At 37.5% G+C, this 27,583-nt stretch overlaps 1 protein-coding gene and 1 long non-coding RNA gene across 2 annotated transcripts in view; one reads left to right on the top strand and one right to left on the bottom strand.

Moving 5' to 3' along the window:
• STEAP2 (STEAP2 metalloreductase) lies at nt 1–27,385 on the top strand. The gene is made up of 5 exons (XM_010959440.3): nt 1–751; nt 12,951–13,475; nt 15,949–16,476; nt 19,368–19,532; nt 21,523–27,385. The coding sequence occupies exons 2-5, from the start codon at nt 12,984–12,986 to the stop codon at nt 21,808–21,810; spliced, it is 1,473 nt and encodes a 490-aa protein (XP_010957742.1). The 5' UTR covers nt 1–751; nt 12,951–12,983; the 3' UTR covers nt 21,811–27,385.
• LOC123618188 (uncharacterized) overlaps nt 1,574–27,583 on the bottom strand; it is an 83,894-nt gene continuing 57,884 nt past the window's right edge. The window contains exons 8-12 of the long non-coding RNA XR_012508242.1: nt 23,120–23,342; nt 18,806–18,859; nt 15,623–15,783; nt 10,783–10,884; nt 1,574–5,078 (exon numbers count right to left, since the gene is read on the bottom strand). This is a non-coding gene — a long non-coding RNA (uncharacterized LOC123618188). The remainder of the gene's footprint in view (nt 5,079–10,782; nt 10,885–15,622; nt 15,784–18,805; nt 18,860–23,119; nt 23,343–27,583) is intronic.

The following is a 27,583-nucleotide window of genomic DNA, read 5'->3' as shown; positions in this document are numbered from 1 at the left end:
CAACACTTTTCTCCAAGGACACGGTCCAGCCAAGGATGGTTTGGGTGGGGAGAGGTGAGAGGGAAACACGTACAGGATAAAAGCGCTGTTTTCTGGAGACTTGTCAAGAACTGAGAGTGCGGAACAGGGAATGGGGAAGAGGCGTAGTAAGACGCAAAGTCTAGAGCTGGAAAGGCGACCACACAGTACAAAAGAAAAGTGGGTTCGATTTTTCTAGAGCGGCTTCAAAAGGAATCTCGGGGGAGCCCTGCAGGGGGGCGCAGGCGAAGGGCAGATACTCAGCTGCTCCCAGTAGGGGGGCGGGGAGCGCCCAGCCCCAGCGGCGCAGCCGGGACTCCCCGCCGCACTGCTCGCCCCCCTTGGCGCTCCACGTCCTCCAGGGCTCTCCCCAAGCCCTCCCTTCCCCCTCTCCGAGCAACCCGACTCCTCCCCGGCTCCTCGGCTCTCCGGCCTCGCCCGCCGGGCCCTCTAGTCGGCGTCCCCGGGCCCTCTCCTCGCTCTGCGCCCTGCCTGCGCGCAGCCCCTAGCGGCGCGTCATTGCGAGGCCGGCCTCGGCGCGCCTCCCTCCCTCCCTCCAACCCCCGGCCCCAGCCCTGCGCGATCCGGAGCGCGACCGCCGCGGCAGCCACCCTCCAGCCGGCGGCCAGAGGCGCAGTCCCTAGGCCCTGGAGACCGGGCGGGCCCTTGGGGAGTCGGCGCCGCTCCAGCAGAGCCGCGAGGCCAGCCTCTGCCCGGCGCCGAGGGCGCGGAGGTGAGCGGGTCTGGGAAGAGCGCGAGACCGGGTGGCGGCGGTGGAGTTGAGGGTCAAGATGCGGTCGGCGCCACGCGCTGCATCCCTCCTTTCCTGGATTCCGCGCCCTCTGCGTCGTCCGCTCTGAGCTGCCGGGGTTCCTGATTTCCTGGCACTTTGAGGTCGGGAGTGGGAAGGGTGGCGAGGGTGTGTATTCCACAGATCTGCCCCCTACTCCTGGTTTTCCCCGAGCTCCCAGAAAGTCCTAAGGTTGGTTGGGCCCAGGAGAAACAATGTCCCAGGTAGGATGTGCCGCAAAGGGAAAGGACAGGCAGGTTACCTGCGCCTCCCTGGTAGTCTCTACCACTTTCAGTTCATGCTGCTCATTTCATTGAAGATCATGTAGCGCTGCTCTGCGAACGGGTATTTCTAGCAGTCATTTTGTTTATTACCCAATGATGTGACCCATGGTGTGTTTAGGCCATTGTGTATTAGAAAGTAATTGGACTCTTCTTTGAGTGTCCTAAATTATCTGAGCCCTGTATTCAGCCTCAGCCAAAACTTGTTGAAAATTATGCCCTAAAAATCTTGCTCCTAAAATAGAGCAGAAAGATAAAGAGAATTTTTGTCGAGAGATTTCCATTCATTATCTTCGCCACCCCTTGGAGAAGGATTGGTGTCAGTTTTTACTCCTCAGGCAGTACATTTTTTTAGCTGGAAATACATATTCCAGGCCATGGTTAATTATCATTCATCACCACGGATGAAAGTGGGAGAAGTAGAATTCGAACTCCTGTCCCACCCTCACCCTCTTGACTTTGATTAGATCCTAGTCCTGTTAACAGCCCCGCTGCTGGGAACCTTTTTGGTCTCTCCAAACCACATCCTCCATCACACACCACACAGTTTTTTCACTTTTATTATAATTTCTTCGTGTGTTGGTCGCCATTTTTTTTCTCTCAGGCTAAATTTTTTTCACTCTGCAGCTCTCCCTCTGTTGTTTCAAAGCTTGAAAGCTATCTACAGATGAAAAATATGTATCCTAGATATTTTGCAGGATATTTGGAAACATAATTGGAACGGCTGCAGTTTCCTCCTCATAGCCAGTCACTCTTTTGAGCGGTGAGGGAATGAGACAATATCAGTAATGATGAATTGAGCTAATTGTGCAGAAAGAAAATTGAAAAGCTGTATCCAAGTCACTTTATATTGTACTTGTGTCATGAAAGATAGACTTGTAGTGAATGAGCGCAATTATATTGTAATACTGAAAAGGTAGCACAGATGAAGGCAAACAAATTTTTTAAGACAGGATCATAAATGAGTTAGAAAGGTGAGAAAGAGGGTACACCAAATGTTTGAAAGACTAGGACTGCAGTTTCAAAAATGGACACAATCAGGGCATCAGGAGATGCATTTATTCTGTGCTCAGCCACAACTGTGACATTGACATGTCACTTACCCTCTTTGGTTCACATGCCTTCATCAAAATCAGGGATCTTATCTGGAGACATATTAGATTTCTTTGGGTCCTGACATTTTTGGATGCATTTTGACCACAAAGAACATTCATTGTATTTTTCTTTACTACGTGCCAGGCATTGTGGAGGCAGTGATGGACAAGACAAATATGGTTCCGCCCTCAGGGAGCTTATTAGCTGGCGTGGGAAACAGTAATGAGTAAAGAAACAACTACATAAGAAAGGGAATCTAACAAGGGCTCAAAACAAAACAAAACGAAACTGGAGTGAATTACTCTACTGAAGAGACATAATAGCATGTGCAACTTTCACAGGATGGAAAAGCGAGTGGTCAGAGAAAAGGATGCTGTGGCTGGACCATAGGTAACAGTCACAGGGGATGACACTGGAGAAGTGTGCTGGGACCAGCCAGTTCATTCAGATCCTTTTCAGTCATGGTCAGGAAGGGACTGTAGTTCTAAATGCAACAGGAAGCCACTGATTTTTAAGGAGGTGAAAGGCATCTGATTTACATTTTAAGATGATCTCAGCTGTTATGTGAAGAAAGGTTTGGAAAAAGGCCAAGGACTAAGTAGAGAGGCCCATTCAGAAATGTTTACAGAGTTCAGGTGAGAGATGATAGAGACCTGGACTAAGCTGGTATCAGTGGTGAGGGATTTAAGAAATATTCTGGAGTATAGATGCCGGTGTTGGATTTTATGTCAAGGCTGAGGGAAAGCAAGGACTTGAGGATCACTCCCAGATTTCTGGCTTGAGCAACTGATGGGTAATGATATCATTTACTGAGAGGAGGAAGTTTGGATGAATGTGAACAGGTCAAAAAAGGTAGAAAAAGACTTTAGTTTTGAACCTGTTAAGTTTGCAGTGTCTCTGAGGAGCTGCTTGAGAGGAGAAAAGGCATGGTCTCTCGGACAGAAATGGACAGACTGTCCTTTGATAGGTGAGATTGGTGATCATGAATGTAAGGTAAGCTCAGTGTCTGATTTTTCTTTAGCAACCTTCACCAACTTGGATACAGATACAGTGAAAATGGATAACTGGGTTCTTCCAGGGCTAGAGTTTTGCCAAGTGGATGTGATGGAGAGCAAAAGAGCTGTCCTAGTTTGTTCAGGCTGCTATAACAAAATACTGTAGACTGGGTGGCTTAAACCACAAACATTTCTTCTCACAGTTCTGGAGGCTGGGAAGTCCAAGATCAAGGCACGAGCAGATTCATGCTGGTGGGACCTACTTCCTGGTTCATAGATACTGTCTTCTCACTGTGTACTCATGTGCCAGAAGGGGAGAGAGAGCTCTCTGGACTCTATCCCATTGATGAGGGTTCCACCTTATCATGACCTAATCCCTCCCAAAGGTTGCACCTCCAAATACCATCACATTCGGAGTGAGGACTTCAACATATGAATCAGTTGGAGGAGGGTGATGTAAACATTTAGTCCATAACAAGAGTCAATCATTTTAAGTGAGTAATAATAACTATACACTATGGAATCTAGTATGGGTAAAGAGAAACCAGGAAAGTGAGAAAACAGCCAGTAGATCAGATTTCTTCTGCTGTCTGGAATTATCAATGTGAATATTTGACTAAGATTATTGGAAGGCTAAGAGATAAGAGCCTGGAGATAGTGAGGTTGGGTGAAGACAAAGATTCACTACCTTTGATGAATAAGTGAAGGAAATGAGCCCATGAGTTGAATGGTTCATCCATTTGAATGATGAAGTAGTGAACAAGGGTGACCACTGCTGGGGCAGAGAGAAAGACTGTGTATATGGGGGTCCAAAGTTACTAGTGATAAAGAATATGCTAGAAGTCAGCAGATGACAGCAGTGGGTATAGAGAGAGGGTATTACAGGTCACCATGAACTTCAAAGGAGCACGGTGTTTGCAGGAGGAGAAGAAGAAAGGTTCAGATGTGGCTTGCAAAGTTAAAAATACACCAACTCTAGCTCATGGCACGGCCCTGGAGGATTACATTTTCTTGATAACATAACCAAATCAGCAGGTTGTGAATGTCATCAAGATCTCTGAGGACAGCCCTTTCAGAGTTGCTTTCATCCAACAATTAATGCTCTAGATCTTTATATGTGAAACATTCAGTTCTGTTTAGTGAAATTAGTATAGCCCAAGAGCTGCCCTTCAGCCAGAGGAAATGTCCAGGAAACTCCTCTGAATTGAAAATCTTAGGAGGCTATGTATCTGAGTGTAATCGAATTCTCTTATTTTGATAATTTCCTTCAAGTATTAAATCCATACATTAAGTCAAATGTCCACTCGAGAAAACTGTGACCTTGAAATTTCAAGGAACCCATGTGCTACTTAAATCACACTGTTACAGTTAGATGGAGCTCATAAAGTTGCAGTGTCACACTGTCAAACATAAGCTAGTGATTACCATTATTATACAGCTATAAGTCTTGGAAACAAAAGAATTTTAGTGTTGGAAAGGACTGCAGAGTCAAGGACAACTTTTTTGTTTTCCATTTAACAAAGGAAATTAAGAGTCAGAAAACTAGGTGATTTCAGAAGCCTAGGCCTATTCTTTGTCCTTGACACCACATAAATATAACTTTCTGTAAATGTCATAGTCTTCTCAATTATCTAGTCTGTATTACCTGTGAATAACATCAGAAGAAAAGGTAAAGAAACTCTAGGACCTTGCAAGTCACAGTGTGGCCTGTGAACTGGGACCATGGGTATCACCTGGGAGCTTGGGAGAAATGCATACTCTCAAACCTCACTCCAGACCTACAGAATTAGAATGTACCTTGGAACGAGATCCCCTGGTGATCATATCTGCATTAAAGTTCGATAGTTGGTCCACCTGGAAACTCTACGCAGGTCAGCAGAGCCTGTGATGCCTGGAGAACTAAGGAGAGGAGCCCCTTGTTAGACAGAAAGAAGAGACACCATTACTGGAACATTCTGAATTTTGAATGTTATGAAATAACAGGAGCAAAGTGTGCTGTGTGGTAGGATGCCACATTTTAAGGAGTGGCACTGCCCTTTCCAAAAAGTGAAGAGAGGAAATTGCAAAACAGTGAGTGGACCTTCTGATATGGCTCCTGCCTGTGTGGGAAAGGGGAAAGGGCTGAATGCATATGCTCCAGCTTCTGACGTTCAAGGGCAGCTGTAACTCTATGGCTAGAGTTATTTTTCATTATTACAAACAACAGTGTGAAAAGGAGTGTAATCAAGGATGAAAAAGCCACATCTGAGGAGGGGCAGGGGAGTGTAGCTCCGTGGTAGAGTGTGTGCTTAGGATGCACGAGATCCTGGGTTCCATCTCCTGTACTTTCACTAAAAATAACTAAATAAACCCAATTACCTACCCTCCAAAAATTAAAAAAAAAAAAAAAGCCACATCGGTTATCTCCAAATACCAAAATAAGTATTAAGTTGAATTTTGACTCTTTACAATTAGTAGTTTTCAACCTTGACTGCCTATGAAAACATCTGAGGATCTCTTAAAAGGAAAGTCCTGATGTCCAGGCTGCACCCCAGACCAATTAAATAAAAATCTGGGTGGAAGGGTGGTGGGGGCCAGGTATACCACTCTGTGGTAAAGCTCCTCAGGCCACTCCAGGGTGCTGCTGGAGCTGAGCTTTAGAAAGCTGTTCTCCATTATGGGAAGAGGCAGCTATGAGACTGAGATTCTGCCTCCCACTCACCCAGGCGGTGGGACCTTCTGTTACTCCCACAGCAGTGAGCAGAGTCAGCAACACTCAGGTCACAGTCTGCTGTGTGTATGAAAGTTGGTGGGCCTTCCAGGACATTGTGGGAGGTAAGATGTTTTTAAAGAGGCATTCACTCTCCTCAGTTTTATTAAAATTTGAGTAATAACAGTTACTGCTGGTGGGAATGTTCTAAAATTGGATTGTGGTGATAGTTGCATAACTGTAAATATACTAAAAATCATTCATTTATACGTTTTAAAAGGGTAAATTTCATGATATATAAATTGTACCTCAATAAAGCTTTTTTTTTCCATTGCTGTGTACGCTTCAATATTCCTAATTTCATCATATTGATTAGGTGGCCGGGAAGCCCCTGCCTGTTTTGTGTCATTGGAGTGTTAACACCTAGCTGAATGCCTGGTGGATAGGGCTCACTCAATAAGATATTTGTTGGGGATGGATGGTTAGATGTTTGTGGACTGATTTCTGAATTGATGTCAGTCACCAGAGATCCCTGAAGTTCATAGCACCCAGTGGGCATTGGTGCTATATGTAACCTGTTTTAGGGTATGGCTTTGAAATTAGGGAAGCTGGTTTGTGTAGAGGCTAGAATACTCATAAGGATTATGAGTGAGTTACTGCAACACAGAAAAACTTGTTTTTGTTAGCCAATAAACATAGGTATCCGTATCTCAAGGTACCATCTGCAACAAGATTATAAAATGGGGAAATTAGTTCAGGCATGCTATGATCTGCTAATCCCAGCTTCATTTTAGGCATACCCCGTGGCCACGTTAACTTGCAGTGCTATGAAAGCCCAGTTGTGCACGGGGCACTTGGCTGTGCTTGACGTATAAGGCTGTTCTGCAAGGGGGGATAGAGGGAGCATATAGCTTCTTCTCTGGCTTATGCATAGAAGAAAAATGGGTGGGGAGGTCTTGGGGGAATGTGGTTGCTTTAATTTATTGAAGAAGATCCTAAAATTTTTTGTTAACTGAAGTCCTTGAGTAATAACTTTTTAAAATTGAATTTCTAGACTAACCTAAACTTAAGCAAAAAGCTTTTATGTTGAAAATCTTCCTAACATGAATTAGACTGCTTTCTTGCACTACTAATTGCAACATAATAAACAAGTTTTGTTTTGGTGATTTAGGGCCTAGAAATTTCAGAAAGTCATACCCATATAAAGGTATATATTGAATACGTGCCGAGTCTAGGAAGTATCTTGGAAGTTACTTGTAATTTTGAATTTGTCTCACTAAAATTTTGGGTTTTTTTGAAGAGTCTTGAAGGCTTGGAGTTAGTCAAGCTTTTGCTTTAATGCTATTATATTTCTTTTCTGAAAATTCTTTGGTTGTTTCTGTAAAATATGAACACAAAAAGACACTCAGATCCAAATATGAAATATTGATGAATCATTTGCAATTAGTGTAGTTCATAAACAGAAATTCAAAAAATAAATCTGCATAGTTTTAGTAAAATTACTATTTCATAATTTCTGGAAAATGATTTTTAAATGAAGATGCATACAAATTACCCAAGTGTTTCAGCTGAGGGATACAATTTAATAGTTTGACTTAAATGCATTTTAATATTCAAACAGCAAATAGTGATTGGACTGCATTACATTAGGGCAGTTACTCTCAAACTTTAATGTGCATCAGAATCACCTAAGGGCTTTTTAAAACATAGATTGCTGGGCTTCACACCTAGGATTTCTGATTTGGGAGGTCTGGGCTGGGGCCTAAGAATTTTCACTTCTAACAAGTTCCCAGGTGATGCTCGTTCAGGAATCACACTTGGACAATTGCTTCATTAGGAAGTCTCATTATAATTTTTCAAGCAGAATTGCAGCTTTGCTTCTAGGATTGTCTAAAAGGCTTGCGAACTTTTTTCTAAAAAGTGAAAACCTAAAAAGAAAAAATTCCTCTTCCCTCAAAGAAATTCTTTATTGTCATAGATATAAACAGCCGGGTTTTATATGTTTATTTAAATACCGAGAGAATGTAGGGGTAATCTTTTTGCAACCCAAAGGTCATGATAGTAAAAATCACCATTTAGTTACAGAAAATTAGATTGGGATATTTGATATTTCATCTGAGGATTAAGCAGACATCTTCGGCTTTAGGGAGCTTGCTCCAGGGTGCTTTTCTCCCCTCCCCCAGGAAGTTTTTCTCTCCAGCAGGCTTAAGGAACACTTTCATACAGAGAGTTTCCTAATGTCTGCTATATCAGCGATTCTCTAGACTTAACGGATTTTACAGACCAGTAAAATAAAAAGGAGGGAGAGGATCTATGTAGGACTGTCAACTAAACAACTGTTACCACTATCCTTTTAGGAAAAAGGACATTTTGACCCCTAAAAGTAGTTAAAACATACTCTCAGAGTGAAAGAACAATTTCAGTTGAATAATTTTGTGAAAAACTCCCTACTGTATCCATATACCTTTTAATCACTGTAGACCAGTGATAGCTTCATACCTGGGAACCAGTGCCCTAGCACTTTTAAAGTAAGGGCACAGAAAGCCAAATTTAATTTGGGGTCCTTATGGTTTTAAGCTAGAATGAACCTGTAGTATACTCATGTCATGAACCTGGCTTTGAAGACATTCTGTGTAATTTAGAGATTATTCTACAAGTATAATTATACACACACACACACACACACACACACACACACACACACACACTTACATACGTATATAGAGAGTGATTTGAGGTAAGGGAATACCATGTGATATTTTCTCTCTTTGATTTTCTAGAATAACTATGCTCTGATCATAAAGTTTTTAATTATATGCTGATAAGAGACTTTCTAGTTTTCCTTCCAGGTACATCCTGTCTGTTCCTAACTAGAGTGTAAACTCCTTAAGTGTAGCACCATGCTTCTCTTCCTTATCTCTTATGTACAAAGCCCCCACTGGCCTGGATAAATTCATGCTGGGTCACAGCAGGGCAGATCTGCCTTTAGATTATAGTTGCATCATTCCTTGTCAGTGGAAATGTACAATGTAAGGTATTTACTGCTCTTATTTTGTAAATATGTAAATCTTTTCCAGCTATTGACATTATTCACTTCTTATAACCCTATTTTTTATGGATATCACAGTTGTAGACTTCAGCTCAGCTGGTAACCAAGTGATTCAAAATGGTGGCTTAGCAAATTGTAAACTGATTGATGAGATTTTTGCTCCAGTGTCTCAGCACCAGATAGTTTCCCATAGCTTGTGGAGATGAACTGCTCTTAGGTCTGCCTGTGGGTGAGTTCAACAGGATAGGGACATGCTTCTCAGCTTTTTGCCTCCCCTCTAGAAGCAGTACACACCTTCACAGTATCTGCAGTGTCCGCAAAAGAAAGTACATTGCTATTCAGGGTTCTTCAAGAGTTACCCAGCATCCAATCATGTTTTGTTTTGGAGTATTAATAAATTTAGGTCTTTCATTGGTTTTGACTTTAAATTGGATTTATTTATTCATTTTGAGGGAGAGGGGAAGCTAGAATTCATAACCTTATAGCTTTGGATTTACCTGAAACTATCCTAAGCTGACATTCATATTTTAACTCTTTAAAGTTAGTATTTCTTTTAGAGAATATAGATATAGGTGACACTCAGAGATCTAAACAGTTTTAAGACTCCCCATACATCGTTTGCATTGAAGCTTTAGAATGGGCAGAGGTTGAAAGACTTGTATTTGAAGCCAGGTTGTGTTCGACAGACGGCACTGTCTTCAGCAAATCGCTAAAGTTCTCTGAGCCTCTGTTTCCTTATCTTTAAGATGGGTATAAATATGTACTTCACAGCCCTTTGGAAATTAAATAAGGTAATATATATGAAAATATTGTGAACTATGAAATATCACAGCAGCATATGGTATTATTATATGCTTTTAGCAATACATAAATAATCTACTTCTCAAATTCATTAAAGATGGTTGGTTTTTTTTTTCCCCTCTAATGGATGCTTTTACATTCCTTAAAACATTGATGAAAAGATGCTCATTTATTAGGCCAACTTCTGTTTGTGTAGGCACAGTCATACTATTGAAGGTTTCAGTTAGAACTTGCCATTAGAAATACAATGTGAATAAGGCCCAAACATGTTAGAGCAGAGTCACCCATTAATATGTATAAAATACATGGTATAATAAGGGACCCAGAGATGGCGTTATTAGGCCCTAATATAATTTTACCCATTCACATTTCTGATTTGTACAAGGGGTTTCAACTTGCTTTGTAAAAACAACAGATATTGTTTTGCTTTTGTTTTTTGTTTTTTATTTGAAAAGACCTTTATAAGCATGAGTCTTAGATTTAAAGATTTTGCAATTCTTATATTTTGGGAGATGCTACAGTCTATACTGAGAATAACTTGGTAGCAGGATATAGGAAACTTGGGTTCCTGTGTGTAAGTCTAGTAACTCTTTTTACCCTCAGATAATATATATGATTAGGGGTCCGTTAGTCAATTCACCTTGAATTGTTAAATGAAATTGAGCATTGGTTTAATTAATTCTGGTTCCTTTAACTGCTCTTGATTCCCCAAATAGCAACAAGAGGATGTAGAAAGTCTTGTACTAACATGGTGCCTCTGACCCCTCCCTACCTTTATGGGTGCATGGGATCACTCCAGGGGAAAGCAGATAATTATCACTCCTTCTATTGTGAGAAGTATGAAATGAAACATGTATAACAGATTCAAAAATAATGAGTTTTCTCCTTTTGTAGGATCTAAGTTAGAGATTAGGATGACTAGATAATGCTAAGGAGCAATGACATGGCCAAAGAAGGAGAATATACTGATACGAACACAAGCATCCCTTTTTCTCCTTGCCCCCCCCATATCCAAAGAAAAAGCTCTTTCTGAAATTCCTTACATGCACCCAAATGACACATACCTGAGCTAGACTGGCTGGGTTCTAATCTTGGTTCTCCTTGTTTCTCTTGAATGAATGACCTTGTACAAATTAATTATCTTCTCCATGTGTCAGTTTCCTCATCTGCAAAATGAGCATGACAGTGTTAGTACCTATCTCATAGGGTAGTTGTGGGGATTCAATCAATTATTTTTTAAAGCACAAACAGAGCTGGCACATAAGAGTATTACATAACATTAGTATTACCTTTCTAAAGATTAATGTACTGATGTATTTGGAGTCATTGAAAATGCTCCATTTCTAGGGTAAGAAGTTGAATTTTCCTGGCTCCAGTAATTTCAAATTTCATTTAGTAAAAACCAAAAAAAAAAAAAAAAAAAAAGCATGTTTTTTGAAATGTTCCACCTATTCCTGTAATATCTATTAAGTTCTGTGGAGTGATCCACATCTGCTGTTAACATAAAAGGAATTGTGCAATGTGGATACAGTGGAAGAATATTTTTCAGCCAGACCCAACAGGGACAATGATTCATGGCAATCTGACTGGTATTCCTGAGCAAGTTATTACAAATATGAACATTCCAGATGTTAGTTACTTAAAAAGAAGTCAACAAATTTTTCAAGAAAAAAATAACTGCATCATATTCTATGCAACCAATGAATAAAAGGGAAAGAAAGAGATTTCATAAGTATTGTGTCATTTAAGACCATAAACATAGTATGATTCAGCAATCCCACTCCTGGGCATATATCCAGAGAGAACGCCAATTTGAAAAGATATATGCACCCAAATGTTCACAGCAGCACTATTTACAATAGCCAAGACATGGAAGCAACCCAAATGTCCATAGACAGATGACTGGCTAAAAAAGTTGTGGTATATACACACACAAAGGAATACTACTCAGCCATAAAAAAGAATGAAATAATGCCATTTGCAACAACATAGATGGACCTAGACATTATTGTACTAAGTCAAAGACAAGTATCATATGATATCACTTGTATGTGGAATCTAAAAAAATGACACAAATGAAATTACTTACAAAACAGAGACTCACAGACATAGAAAATAAACTTGTGGTTACCAAAGGTTGGGGGGGCAGTTAAATTGGGAGTTTGGGATTAGCAGATACAAACTACCATATTCAGAATATATAAACAACAAGGTCCTACTGTATAGCACAGGGAACTATATTCAGTATCTTGTAATAACCTATAATGAAAAGGAATATATATATATATATACACACACACAAAACTGAATCACTATGATGTACACCAGAAACTAACACAGCACCGTAAATCAACTATACTTCAATTTAAAAAAAGACCATAAACCCATTACTGCCCCCTTTTCATAGGGAAGCTATCTTTCTCGATGATAAGTTTAAAGGACATAGGGTGAATGATAGAAGTCTATAGTACTCAATCTTTTGTTATATTTTGACGTCTACTTTTCTTAAAATATTATTTTCTTAAAATATAATATAATATTATATATTATAATGTTACTTAATATAATATTGTTCATTTTTTAGCATTGGATTTATCATTCTGTCATTCAATGATAAAGTCCCTCACTAGCTACTGAGATGGAGAGCACGGTTTATAGACCTCCACCCCAAATGACTCTAGACAGTAGTTCTTTGTTTCTTATTATTGTTTTTCTGTCTTCTGTTGTCTTGTGAACTATCACAGTCCTCCACCTCCAGCAGCAGTTCTGACTTGCTGTCTCTTATCTGCTGAGAAACTAGATAATCACACTTGTTAGAACTGTATTTTTTTTAAAGTTCTCCCTTGTTGAAAACTTCAGCCTCTTTCCTTCTGTGCCCTAGAGTCTTGCTGTTCAAAGTGAGGCCTGCAGATCAGCACCATCGGCCTCACCTTATTGGAAATGCAGAATCTTGGGCCTCACTCCAGACTTACTAAATCAGAATCTGTGTTTTAACAAGATTCTCAGGTGATTCATGTGCACATTAAAATTTGAGAAGTTCCACTTTAGCAGATCGACTTTGTGACAGTTCGTTTTCCTATTTTGAGATCCATTTTTAGCTTACAAATCATGTCTTGCAGTGGTCGAAGTTATATAGCTGGCTGAACTATTTTACCTCTAGAAACAAGGGACGTTCAAGTGCATTCATGTTTGGTGATAGGTAATCGATAAGCATTTTATTTTTCTCCCCTAGGACATCCCTGGTGATCTTGGAAGAGTCCGTATCATGGAATCGATCTCTATGATGGGAAGCCCTAAGAGCCTTAGCGAAACTTTTTTGCCTAATGGCATGAATGGTATCAAAGATGCAAAGAAGGTCACTGTAGGTGTAATTGGAAGTGGAGACTTTGCTAAATCCCTGACCATTCGACTTATTAGATGTGGCTATCATGTGGTCATAGGAAGCAGAAATCCTAAATTTGCTTCTGAATTTTTCCCTCATGTAGTAGATGTCACTCACCATGAAGATGTTCTAGTCAAAACAAATATAATATTTGTTGCTATACATAGAGAACATTACACCTCCCTTTGGGACCTGAGACACCTGCTTGTGGGTAAAATCCTGATTGACGTGAGCAATAACATGAGGATAAATCAGTACCCAGAATCCAATGCTGAATATTTGGCTTCATTATTCCCGGACTCCTTGATTGTGAAAGGATTTAATGTTGTCTCAGCTTGGGCACTTCAGTTAGGACCTAAGGATGCCAGTCGGCAGGTATGTATTTTTAAATTTTATTCTTATTTATCTGGTATTTTGTATTTCAATAGTTAAACAAATATCATGCATTTTAAAACCAAATTCTGATGCTCTCTGACCATTATCATTTTGAAAACTATGTATGAGCTCCTGCAGATTCATGTCCCGACCTTATAAGGGCACATTTCTATTCCCAAAATGATGTCGAAAGCTGAGAGAATAACTTGAACTTTCCTGTCATAATCAGGCAATTCAAGAAAAAGGCTCAGCTGGCAGATGAATAATGGGCCACCTCCTTGCCTCCTCAAAAGCAGAAACAATCCCAAACGTGTCTTTTTTCTTTCCCTCTCTTCTTCCTGCCCTTCCTTTTATTCTCCCTTCTTCCTTCCTTGCAGCTATTTGGTAAACAGTATTCCATCACTGTATGAAATACTATTTAGTATGACCCTTAAGAAGACTGCTTTAGAGTTACCTTTTTATTTTACATGGATTATTCACAGAATTTTAAATCGTACAGTTTGTTTTATTTTAAGTGTAGATGGTAATCTGGGTGGGGAAGATAGAAGCAGACTGGATTTCTCAGATTCTCTTTTAATCTGAGTTTTATCCAGTTCAACCTGAGAATAAAGCAGATGAGGAGCTCCATCAATGCTTCTGTGGAACGAGAGCTTTTATAAGTAAACACATGAAACAGTGCACCTTAAAAATCTTTTAGAAGTGTGGTTATGCATGATAATGAAGTGTGATGGTAAAATACTTTTATTATTTTGTCCTTAAAGACAGTTGATTAGATGCCTTAGAAAATAAATTCAAGTATTAAATCACTGTATGCTGCATGTCAGAGTCATGATAACCATTCACTTTTCAAGTGTTTAATTTGGAAGACCTAGAAAAAGAGGATATACTTCCCTACTTTCCGAGAGGCTATTTCTGAATCTTTTTTTCTTTTGCGTATCCACCAAGGTTTAGCAGTGGACACAGACCAAGCAAATTAGAGATGAACCTGAATTTAATTCTTTGCCCATATTTATGATGATTTTCATTATTCAACAGAATAATTGTGGAACAGATTAAGTTCAGCATGAGCTACAGAAAGAGCTTCATTTGTATTTCATAGTCCTCGTGCCTTTATGAATGTCTGATTTATTCCTAAGGTTTATTATAAAATTTTATAATTTGTAGTTTTTCTCAATGAATTAAAAAAATGTTTAATTCACCATTGTCACACCTGTAATAAATTGAGAATGCTTTTCCTTATTTCTTTGGTATCTATTTCTTTACCTTCCCTGCTCCATTTTAGAAGTTCATGAACATTTGTATAATAGTATAGACTTTGTCATTCATCTGGCTAATGTGAGATGAAATTAAAAATCCACAGAGCTCTACATGCTCACCATTATGTAACCAGGTTTAGCAGGCAAGCATTTCAGTGTGGTCTGTTCCAGAGCCCTTATATAAACATCTTTCAGGGATGTATTTAGGAATTTATTTTCCCTTAACATCGCTCAGAGATTTTGTAGCAATATTTTTCTAACTCTAGGTGAGGTACCTACCTGTAAGTGATCATGGCTCACTCCAGCAATGAACGTGGTGCTTGAAAATATTTGTTGAATTCTCAACTGTATTACAATAGCTAAGAGGTTTTGGTAGTTTGAAAACCCACCTTTACCCTCAGCGATCACGTCATTAGAGTTCCTATAGGTATAACACCTCTTAGAAAATGGCGGTGGCTTTACTACTTAAATTAACTAAGCCTTATAATACCATTCCCCCCTCCTCCAGGTATACTATTCTCACTTAAAGATGAACTAATTTTATAATTTTGACCAATGAAATAATATACTGAGATTATCCATGTTTTTTCAGAGATACTTGGTGAATTGGTTTCTAAGCCGAAGGATAAATGTTATAAATAGTACAGCATAACAATTTAGAGGTTTTATTTGCAAATTCAGCCATCCAGAATCCATGCCCATCTCTTTGCTGAAGAGCTGTTAAGGGGCAGTGCTTGCACTCCCCCTACTTGGCAGAATCACTGCAGTCCTAAACTAAATTCTTTTTCCAAAACCTGAAGAGCCAGCCCCACCCCATCCCTGCTGGAATGAGAGAGCTGGAGGAGGGAGGGACATGGCCAGCAGCTCAAACTTCAGGAGGGAAGACCTTACCTTGTCTGCTTAGAACCATGTGGTCTAGAAACCTTTCTTTCCTCCTGCCTCTGTTCCCCTGAGGACTTCTGATCTCATGTTCTGGCAGGTTTTTCTGCATTTTATTTTCATGCCATCAAAGGTAGGAAGGACTTTTGTTGTTTTTATGACACCATTTTAACCTATTAATAAATAGATTAATAGATTAATAGATGCTTTATCTCCTTAACATTTTGTATCACTCAAAGTCATCACAAGTGATGCTCCATGGACTATGTGGAGCGTGTGATTGTTACCATTGTTATAAACAACAACAGTGATGATGTGTCTTCTGTTTCTTCCCACAGGTTTATATATGCAGCAACAATATTCAAGCTAGACAACAGGTTATTGAACTTGCGCGTCAGTTGAATTTCATTCCCGTTGACTTGGGATCATTATCATCAGCCAGGGAGATTGAAAATTTACCCCTGCGACTGTTTACTCTTTGGAGAGGACCAGTGGTGGTAGCCATAAGCCTGGCCACATTTTTCTTTCTTTACTCCTTTGTCAGAGATGTGATACATCCATATGCTAGAAACCAGCAGAGTGACTTTTACAAGATTCCTATTGAGATTGTGAATAAAACCTTGCCCATAGTTGCCATTACTTTGCTGTCCCTAGTATACCTGGCAGGTCTCCTGGCAGCTGCTTATCAGCTTTATTATGGAACCAAATATAGGAGATTTCCACCTTGGTTAGAGACCTGGTTACAGTGTAGAAAGCAGCTTGGGTTACTAAGCTTTTTCTTCGCTTCGGTCCACGTTGCCTACAGCCTCTGCTTACCGATGAGAAGGTCAGAGAGATACTTGTTTCTCAACATGGCTTATCAGCAGGTATGGAACGTGCTTGATATTTATCTGATGCTAGTAAAACACTTGATTAGTGCAATTTGTAAAACGTAAGATGTGAAATAGTATAAACCTTTACATACCTTGTAAAAGAAATTTTCGTATATTTTGGGAGGGGAAAGAATTGCTCTTTAAGCAGTGTTTCTGCATAAGAATTACATGGCTACTTCAGAATCATTTAGGGTAAAAGTTGCTACCATCTTTTTCTTCATAGAATAAAAGAGTAGTATAGAGTTGGTTTTTGTTTTCTTGTTTTTTAATGTTACTATTGTAATGATTACTTTCACCATCAAACAGTTAATTATTTTACAATTGGCCATGTTCCATGAAATAATAAAGCAGCTCTCAGTAAACATATACAGTAAAATTAGAATCAGTGAAAATATAATACAGAATAGGAAGTCACGATCAGGAGACACACACAAGGCTTTTGTTATCAAAAAGCAGGAAAGATACTGGTTCTGCAGGTGAAGCTTTTCTAGCACTCAACTCTTCAAGAAAATCTCAGGGAGAGCTTCATGGAAGGGGCTTGATGATGAAGTAGACCATGATTTTCCTCAATAATTTCCATTTAGCAAATATAAGGGGTTTCACTGAAGCTCTTTGATGTAGCATTCCTTAGAAAGCTGAGGACAGTGCGCCAAACAAATGTGAAAAAGCTTTTGCATTTTATAAGGAATCAAGGCATCATGGTTCAAGTATGTAGCATCCAGTACTTAAACTTGTTTCAACAATAAAACCTAAAATAATTTGAAAAAAAATTTACTAGATTGATGTCTTTAAGCCATTCTCTCTAAAAATAGCCACTTCTCTTAACTCAGTACAAGGCTCTGATATCTGCTCCACCAGCTTCCTCACCTCCCTCAAGTCTTTTCTTCAGTTTGTTGACACAAATAATCAGTAAACAATCAATAATAGGAATAGAAGACAGTTTTGTTTACAGCAAACTGAGGATGATAGCCTGGGAAACAGCCTCTTAGCAGCTCTGAGGGGATCTGCTCTGAAGATGTCAGGGAGGAGCCAGTTTATACGTGAATTTTTTGGCTAGCTAATAAGTGTAGTCAAGCATACATCTTTGGTAAAGACTGCTACTAATCACAAAGAACCGATATCTCAAGTTAATGACTTTAGTGCTTTTCTATGTATAAGAAGGTGCAAGAATGGGGGCGGGGAGGGAGAGTTGTCACTGAAATTCTTCCTGAGGTGTGCATCTTAACTACCTAAGGGCACAGAAAGCCTCATCCTGGTTTTCTTTCTTCCTGAATCCCCCTCAGGGCCCACTGTCAACTGACAATGGGGTGGGACAGAACCCTTTGTATAACTTGATGGTGGGCAACATTCTTTTCTTTAATGGTTAAAGCAGATGTACAACATATGTTTGGCAGGCCATAGACAGGCCGTTCTAGTCAGCATAAAGTTCAAGCCAAATCATGTATGAACCAGAATGACTTCCCATACCTCAATATGAAAGTTTGTTCCATCAAGTTATCACCTCCTCAACGAGGCCTTCATTGGACACTGTTTTAAATTCTGCCGCCTTCTGACTCAGCCCTGGTACTCCCAGTCCCTCTTACTTCCCCTGCTCTACCTTCTCTTTGTTCAATAGTGCTTACCACCTTCTAACACAGTTTATGTTCTTTGTTTATTATATTTACTGTTGTCTGCCTTCTCTTGTCAGAATTTAAGAGAAAGGATTTTTGCCTGTTTTGTTCATTGATATATGTCTAATGCCTGGCACTGTGCTGACACAGAGTAGACACTCATAACACATATTTATGCAATGAAGGGATGACTTGGGAAGGCAGGTAGATAGATCCAGGTTGTAATCTCTGGGTATACTGGGGTATGCTGTTATCCTGTATTGTTGTATAGACATCAGACAAGATAATAAGAGCCTTTTTCCACAGAGGAGCTCTGTGTCTCTTTTCAGGATGTTGGTATGATTGCTTCAGGGAACTAATGGCTAAGAAATAGCTTTTATCTGGGTTTTAATTTCAATATGTTTGGTTAACTGAAATTGGATTAAAAGTTAAGCTGATGTTAAGTTAAAATCTGTTTTCCATGTATAGATTATTTAAATCAAAGCTTTAATCTTAGGAAATCCAACTTTTGATTTATACTCTAATTATATTGTTTGCATGTAAATAGATAATTCTAAAGGTAGTCCCTCTGCAGAATATGGCAGATTCAGAGTTAACCAAGTCTGACATGATTACGTATGCATTATCAATGTAAGGGGAAGACATCTGGAAAAGTACTGTACAGGAATGAGGCAACTGGACAGCTGGAAAAGTATATTGATGAGGCAACTCACATGAATAAATATTTGAGCTCTGTAGGGCTTTATCCCAGGGGAAATCCCAGCTTCCTGGGGAAAAGAAGGTAAGAAGGACAGTAAATCAGCATGTAAATGTTCTTCATGTGACAAAGGAAGATAAAGATATATTTTAGGAATTCCCTGCCTGGATTCTCAGTTGAACTAAGGCCAGAATGTACTCAAAATATTCAACCAAGTTTAAATCAACTTGTAAAAGTACCTGAAAACTAAGCCTAACTTCTTTTATATCACAGTCCCAGGACTCCAGAGTCCCTGTCATCGTGATGTATTAGAAATGTGACGTCAGATTTACCACTCTTCTCACGTATGTGAGGAAGGAGAGAATCTTAGTCCTCTTTTCAACTCCCCTTTCTCTCCCCCCGCCCACACCTGGGACAGTACCATCCAGTAATAGGTTCTTCATAACAATTTGTTAAATTGAATTAGGGCAACTTAAATATGTCCATATATGACGTATTCTTAGGTCGAGAGTGAACTCTGTGCTGAATCAGTTAATGTTCTACCAAATAAAGGAAATTCATGTTTGCTTTTTTGTTAGGTTCATGCAAATATTGAAAACTCTTGGAATGAGGAAGAAGTTTGGAGGATTGAAATGTATATCTCCTTTGGCATAATGAGCCTTGGCTTGCTTTCCCTCCTGGCTGTCACCTCCATCCCTTCAGTGAGCAATGCTTTAAACTGGAGGGAATTCAGTTTTATTCAGGTACGTAGGGTTTGTTTGGTTAAGGATGGATGGTGTAGAATTTAATTACAGTTAAGTAAAGTTGAACTTTAAATATGCTTCTTATAATAGAGTGCTCTGGGGCTGCTGTTTATGTGTCTAGCTTGTGGAACACATTGCTAGGACTTGTTTTGGTTAGTAAGTGAAACACTTTAGGACTCTTGGTTAGTAAGTGAAAGACCAGTACAAGATTCTACTGGAGGGCTTTGATAGCACTTCCTACCATGTTACAGATAAAGGTTATTTTAAAAAGGAAAAAAAAAAATGAAAGTGGGGGATGAGTGAGCTTAGATCAAGTTTAATACCAAAATCAATTTATTGTTAGTCAAATGAATGAAGACTTATTTTATATTTTGAGTCATCTTGATCTATCTAGAAAAGTCTCATTAATTGTAAATCAAGTGGAGAGACGCTCAATTTGAATATTTTAAAAGAAATGTGCATACATACACAAATACAAATAGGAGCAAAACTAGGTTGATGGACTATGACAAGCAGACAGCCTTATGAGTTTTGTTAGTATATGTATTTGGTATATCAGTTGTATGCATATGTATATGTGTCTATAAAGGGGTTTCAAAATAACATGTTCTTTAAAAAGTTAAACATTCACTTTCTCCAATAATAGCTATTTAATAAATTTGCATATTTTAAAAATATAACTCAAACTTAGACCCTACCTATATTATTACAAAATCAGTACTGGTTATATCCAAATAGTTCATAGCCCAATATGCAGATAAGTGTCATTTGGTAGTACACTAAGTTTTAGCTTTGTTTTTTTTTTTTTTTTGCCTATTCACTTGAGTTTTTTTAAATATAAGTGATCTAAAAATCTCATTCAAATTAACAGCATATCCCTGGTCTAAATTCATTTTTCCTTTTTGAAGGAAAGAAAATGCGAATACTTTCCCAACTGCTAGTTTAATGACATCTGAAAAGAAATAGAAAGCCCTCTGATAAAAGGTGCTGCTAGACAGGTGCAAATTATCATTGTAAATTTAGATGAGACATTGCAAACAGAACAGTTTTCTGCTAGAGAGTTGATTCTTTCCCAGTGAAGTTAGACATTACATTATTATGCTGATGTAATATAACATTTTATGTAACAAGACGATTTCTCAAATAAGCAATCAAACATAATGTAGGGAACCCAAAGCAGCTGACCTTTTAGATTTTGATTTGTAAACTGCTTAACAAAGTACTCTTAATAATCTCAATATGGTCAATATGGCCACGTGTTTGAAATGCTATTTATATTATGTATTAATACTATATTTGCCATATTTATCTTCAACTAGTATGTGTGTGTATACCCATGAAAATGCTCTTCAGCATTTAATGTATTATGTACATAATGTGTGTAAATGTATATACATGTATATGTATATGTACATACACAGACTTTTTAAAAATATACACAACTGGTGGAGGTGTGGGTAACTTTTATAAAAAAGTTTTTCAGTTTTTATCAGTATGCTTAAGGAAAAGCCAGATGTTTTGACCTGCAATCCCACTATTAGAAATAAGTTCTAAGGAAATAAACCAAAATATAGAAAAAGGCTTAAAGTGACATTATAATTGAGGAAAGTAGGAAACAGAGTAAATCATCAACAAAAAGGAATGGTTAGGTAAATTATAGTACATCCATTCAGTAGAATATATAGCATTAAAATCATGTTTTCATATTTAATGACATGAGGAAAAGGTTCTGAATATGATAAATAATCAGAATATTAAACTGTATGCAATATGGCCTTATTTGTGTAAAATAAAGTGCATATAAATTTATAAGAAATATATGAAAATATTAAAATTGTTTAATTCAGTAAAGAACAAAGAGTAGCTCAATAATTTAAGATAAAATTGTGTTATCAAAACATAAACACAGTATAGCTGGATGGGTTAATTTATGAGTTTGAATGATTTGCTTCTTATTCTTTGTTTCCTTTTCTTCCTTCCTTAACCCAAGTCGACACTTGGCTATGTGGCTCTGCTCATAAGTACTTTCCATGTTGTAATTTATGGATGGAAACGAGCTTTTGAAGAAGAGTACTACCGGTTTTACACACCACCAAACTTTGTTCTTGCTCTTGTTTTGCCCTCAATTGTAATTCTGGGTAAGATCATTTTACTCCTTCCATGTATAAGCCGAAAGCTAAAGAGAATTAAAAAAGGCTGGGAAAAGAGCCAATTTCTAGAAGAAGGTATTGGAGGAGCAGTTCCTCATCTCTCACCAGAGAGGGTTACAGTAATGTGATGATAAATGGTGCTCGCTGATGCCATGTAAATTTCTGTTTATGCCATTCTTTTTATGACTTCATCTTCACTTGGAAGGGCGCTGTCAAATTGCTGTGGGCCGAAACCAGTTCAGTGAGATCTCAACTGAATTAGTAGTAGAATTTTCTTCAGATTTATTTTCACAAATGTCCTATTTTACCAACATGAATTTTTATAGTCATCTTACTGTTGAAATGTAGGTATGTTTTGTTTTCTTTTGGACAACCGTGATACTATTGTTATTTTAACAAACTATATTCCATAATCAGGCAGAAATATTTATAGTTAACAATATGGATACAACATAATGTTAAAAAACTTTGCAAACCAGCAGAATTTTAAGTTTTAATATAATCCAATGGATTTTTTTTTCTGAAGCTTAAGTAAGGTTTTAATTGTTATCCAACTTAAGAAACAGAAATGCATAATCATCCATTATTTTTAAGAAAAGACACATTACATTAGCATCTAGGTAAGGATGCATGGTAACATCCCCAGATTTCTTTCATAAGATAGGGTTTGAAAAATGTAATTAACTGTGAATCAATGTGATTTGTGAACAAACACAACTTAAAAAGACAACTGAACTTGAAATTATATTTAAAATGCATCGGAGACATGAAATACATACTGATAATGTGTGCCTCATGAAAGATTTTATTCTTTATCTTGTTACAGAGAAGTTTTATTTGCATGTTCATACGCTGATCAGGGAGAAGACAGTAATATATGGCCTCCAAAACAGCTTTTCCTAATACATTAACAATCCTAGGAATCTTACAGTTGTTTCTGGTTTGAGGGAAAGTGTTCACTTTACACACGAGTAGCTGTTTGTCAGCTGATCTATGTTGCTGCACCTTAGTCAGTCATGCTCTGTATGGTGGAGGATTTTTCTAACATTCACTGAGGGATTATAACATGCCAGGCACTGTTCTAAGCACTTTATTTGTATTATCCCATTTAGTACTTCCAATAACCCCATGACAGAGGCAGTTATCCTCCTTTTACATATGAGAAAACTGAAGGATAGAAAAGTTAAGTAATTTGTCCAAGGTCATGCAGTTAGTGTGTGACAGAGCCAGCATTCAAGTCCAGACAGTCACATTTTAGAGGCTACAGTTTCAACCACGAGGATGTGTGGCCCCTGCCCCATCCCCATGCCTACCTATCTAGATGATCCCTCTTTTGTGTAAAGACATTGACATTCTTTACAGTGTGTTGGTGGTGTCAAAATATATATGGAATTACTATAATCATACATTTATTATTGTGGGATAATCCACACTTACCATGAGAGAGGATCTTGCCTGGGACAGGACTCTGGAGACCCATGGCAGTCCATACGCCTCCCTCTGGCAGTGAGGGACTCCAGCAGAGATAGGACCATAATAGTTTTAATGAATGAATGGCTGAGGTCCTATGGAATCTTAAAAAGTCCCTGTAGAGTTGGTCATCTCTTTTCCTCTTTCTGAGAAGTCCTCCTGCCTGCTCAGCCATTCATTAGGGAGCACACTGCAAGCATGAAGGATATTTGGATGAGTGTTTAATTATAAATCTACTCTAGAGATACATAATCATATAAATTATTCATAAAATTTTCACTGCTGACATTCCACATTAAAATTGCATTCTGTCCATACTTTGGTTAGAATGCCCTACATTTTTTTTCCATTTGCTCTTCCCTTATTAAAACTAGAAAGTTGAAGACAAGATACAATTATATGCATTCCTTTCCTGAAATTACAACATTTCTAAACTTACCCACTTAAGGTAGTGCTGAATCCAGCTGCCAAAAATAAAAGAACTATACTTAGTGGAGGCCACCTTTCCTACCAGTGGCTCTTTGAATATCACTGCATCATGTTGGTTTGGTAAATCACTCATGATTCTCTGATGTTCTCTTCTTGGTGAATTTTAATATCTTGTACTTTTTAATTGAGTTTTTCATTTTCTTTGTTTTAATTATATTCTTTCCCTCTTAAGAATCACTTGTTAGTGTGCAATAGGGATTCAGTTGGGTGATAACTTAAAGGCAAACACCTATAAACTATATAGTGGACTAGTGAAATTAGCAGTTTAATACTTTGTTCCTTAAGTTCCACTCCCTTAAGCTCATGCTTTCACTAGTTAATGTGAAAATACAATGAAATACTTTTAAAAGTTAGATGACTGCTGAACTATATTGTTGCATATATTTATTAGTTAGCCAATAGTATAAATACAGTTATCACTATTACAGATAAAAGGGGCCTTTGAAGATATGAGAAAACAGAGTTTATCAAAATGTATATGAGATGTAGCTTTTGTTATAAATGGTAATATCTCCTTTTCAGTACTACAAAGATGAAATAATTTTGAAGTTTTAGAATAGACATAATATATTCATTATAATTCTAAATGTATAAAAGTCCTTCTAAAAATGCAAAAATATTGACTTTTAATTGCTTGACTTAAATGCCTTTTTATTGCTTTATTTTACTATTTCCTACCTGATTATTTTCCTTAATCATTATTTCTCATAATTATCCTTTTAAAATCATCACTCTGGCCTCAGAAGTAGGACTGTATTCTGCTCTTACTAGATGTGAGAAAGTAGTGAGAAATTTAAAGTATTGGGATTTGTTTCCTAAATTGTATTTGGAGAAGTGCCCCTGAGACGATTATAAGAATGTAGAAAATATATCCAGTCTTAAACCTATGCAAAAAAATTAAGTAATTTTTTTCCTAAAAGGAAATTAATCATGGACTGAATCATACTACTTAGCTTTTGTGTACTGATTTCATGTCTCCTGTATTAAGAATATTTAAAATCATATTTAAATAAGAATATATTCATGCTAACATATATTTTTCAAAACATATATGAAAATTAGCCTAGATTATCTACATGTAGAGATTTTTATTTAAATTTTACAATATTTTAAAGTATGAATAAATTATATTTATAGGTGTTTATCAGAGATAATTATTTTGTGCTACGTATGGAATTGGTTAATGAGCTAGTGTTAAATTACCTGATTAATTTCTTATAAATTAGCATAACCTTGAGTTAAGGAATTTTACTTTCAAAATTAATTTGATAATAGTAACTTAATGTATGTTCATCCTAACAATCAAATTATAAAAATTGTTTGTGTAAAAGGGCTTCAAGAATATATCATATCCAATTTTTATATTGTTTACCTCTTATATAATATGATAAATCTTAATTATTTTAATTGCCATTTGCCATTAAACTATTTCACAATAAATTCTGTACAGAGAGTTCTCCCCTCAAAGGTTTTATTTGTGAAACCTAAAGTTTCTTATGTAATGTTTTAAATAAAGTACCGTAAGTGTAATTCGTAAATCTTTCTTTAAGAATACTATGGCACTGAACTTGTGTCAGTCTATGAAATCTCTGTATTGAAATAAGCATTTAAGCAGCCTCAAATGTCATGCTGAAATTATTTCGTATATTCATGACTTAAAGCAGTGCAACACATAGTATAATATACCCCAGTCTAGTGTTAAGATTTATATTTGTGATGTAGATGTATTGTCTTCAAAATGAGATGCTCCATCCTCAGTTGTTCATAAGTCAGTAGAGCAAATTCTGGAACATATTCAGTATATGAAATTGCTCTAAATGAAACTGTAATAATATTAGTGGAAACACAATTTGTTCATACCTTTGAACAGTGAATTTTATATTAATGAATAGGTTCTTCCATTTTTTTTAATGCAGGAAAACTATAAAGTGCTAATATTCAGAGATTCTGTTGATACAATACCAAAAAATGTTTTGTTCAGCCTAACATATGTACCCCACCCCTCACCATGGTTTCACTTTCATTGATTTCAGTTATAGTCAACCATGGTCTGAAAATATTAAATGGAAAATTCAGAAATAAACAATTCATGACATTTTAAATTGTGTGCCATTCTGAGTAGCGTGGTGAAATCTCGGGCCTTCCCTCTCCATCCTGCCCAGGACATGAATCATCCCTTTGTTCAGTGTTTCCTTCCCATTCATCACTTAGTATCCATCTCAGTTACCAGATCCACTCTTCTGGTATCCCAGTGCTTGTAACCTTTATTTTACTTAATAATAGCCCCAGAGTGCAAGAGTAATGACACTAGAAATTCGGATTTGACAAAGAAGTTGTCAAGTACTCCCTCTAAGTGAAAAGGTGAACATTTTCAACTTAATAAGGAAAGAAAAAAATCATATGCTGAGGCTGGTAAGATACGCAGTAAGAATGAATCTTCTATCCATGAAATTGTGAAGAAGGAAAAAGAAATTCTTCACAAATTCTGTTGCACCTCAAACTGCAAAAGTTACTGCCACAGTGCATGACAAGTGCTTAGTCATGCACTGTGGAAAAGGTATTAAATATGTACAATAAGATATTTTGAGAGACACCACATTCACAATATACTGTTATTATTTTTCTATTTTATTATTAATTATTGCTGTTAATCTTTTACTGTGCCTAACTTAAAAATTAAACTTAATCGCAGGTATGTGTGTATAGGGAAAAACATAGTATATATCAAGTTTGCTACTATCTGCAGTTCCAGGAATCCACTGGGGGTCTTGGAACATATCCCCTGCGGATAAGGGGAGATTACTATACTGAGATTTTTTAGCTTTCCAAATCATTGGATTAACATCATGCAGTCATCCAAAATTAGGCCAGACTATTTGGATTCTCCCAGTGGCTAGATAGGCTAAGGTAAATCACCAAAGCAGATTTTTTTTATGATTTACAAATTCACAAATCCAAGGAGGTATTTTCTTAAGATTTTCTTTATAGGTCTTTAATGGTTTTGCAGATATCCAGCCTGAACAAGGAATGGAAGTTGTCTTCCAATGTCTAGTTACCCTACTTTAAAACCCGCTGCCTTTAACATTCCTCAACTGCCCTTGCAGTTAGGTGTTCCCGTGTGACGGAGTGTTGGCTCGTGAGATGTAGGGGTACCTGTGAGTGACTTTCTGGAAGTCTCTTCAAAGAAAAGCAGCATGTGTTGTTTATCTTATTCCTCCATCTTGCTGCCAAAGTTGTGGATATAACAGGAGTCCTTACAAATATCCAAGAGCAAGGTCAAACCCTAAGGAAAGCATGTTGGAGACTAAAAAAGATCTTGACTGCATCACTACTTCAACTGCATTTTCCTGTATTTAAGCCATTGTAAATTTGGGTTTTCTTATATGAAGTCAAAACTAATCCATTCTGGCCCTTCAGTTCTTTGTCATGATACCGTTTAGCACTGTTTGAATAAACTAGATTGCAATAATTCTTACCTTTAAAAGTTTTTAAAGGATAATGTGCAATTCACATTAGAATTGATTTTCCATTGTTAATTAATTATACTCATTTTCTTGCCTTGACCTTTCATTAGGTATTTTGTATCTGCTTGGAAAATACTGTCTTCTTTATAACTGTGTAATAAATATTTGCTAAAACTCTGTAATCTCCAAAATATCACTATCAAATTACATGCCATGTTTTTATATCATTCTCATAGATCTGCCTTATAAACATCTAAATAAAAAGTACTATTTAATGTGATTTAATTCCTTTTTTTGAAATGTTATATACAAATGGATTTTCTTTCTTACTGAATAATAATTCCAATATTTGATGGAAGCCACCTAATACTTTTCTGACTATTTCCTTTTAGAAGCATCCAGAAAGCCATGCAGGTAATAGTTTGGGGCTTGGGGGAGTTTTGTTTGTTTTTGCCAAAGCAGTCATTTAGAAAAACAT

This window comes from Camelus bactrianus, chromosome 7, assembly GCF_048773025.1.
Source record: "Camelus bactrianus isolate YW-2024 breed Bactrian camel chromosome 7, ASM4877302v1, whole genome shotgun sequence".
NCBI classification, from domain to species: Eukaryota; Metazoa; Chordata; class Mammalia; order Artiodactyla; family Camelidae; genus Camelus; species Camelus bactrianus.
Note: the sequence above shows the minus strand (reverse complement) of the source record. Positions and strands in the feature narration are given on the sequence as shown.

Excerpts from the sequence above, each read along its gene's own strand:
- STEAP2 (XM_010959440.3), top strand. The coding sequence starts at position 12,984 with ATGGAATCGATCTCTATGATGGGAAGCCCTAAGAGCCTTAGCGAAACT. Across the intron at positions 13,476-15,948 it reads CTAAGGATGCCAGTCGGCAG|GTTTATATATGCAGCAACAA; the intron begins GTATGTATTTTT and ends TTCTTCCCACAG. Across the intron at positions 16,477-19,367 it reads TCAACATGGCTTATCAGCAG|GTTCATGCAAATATTGAAAA; the intron begins GTATGGAACGTG and ends CTTTTTTGTTAG.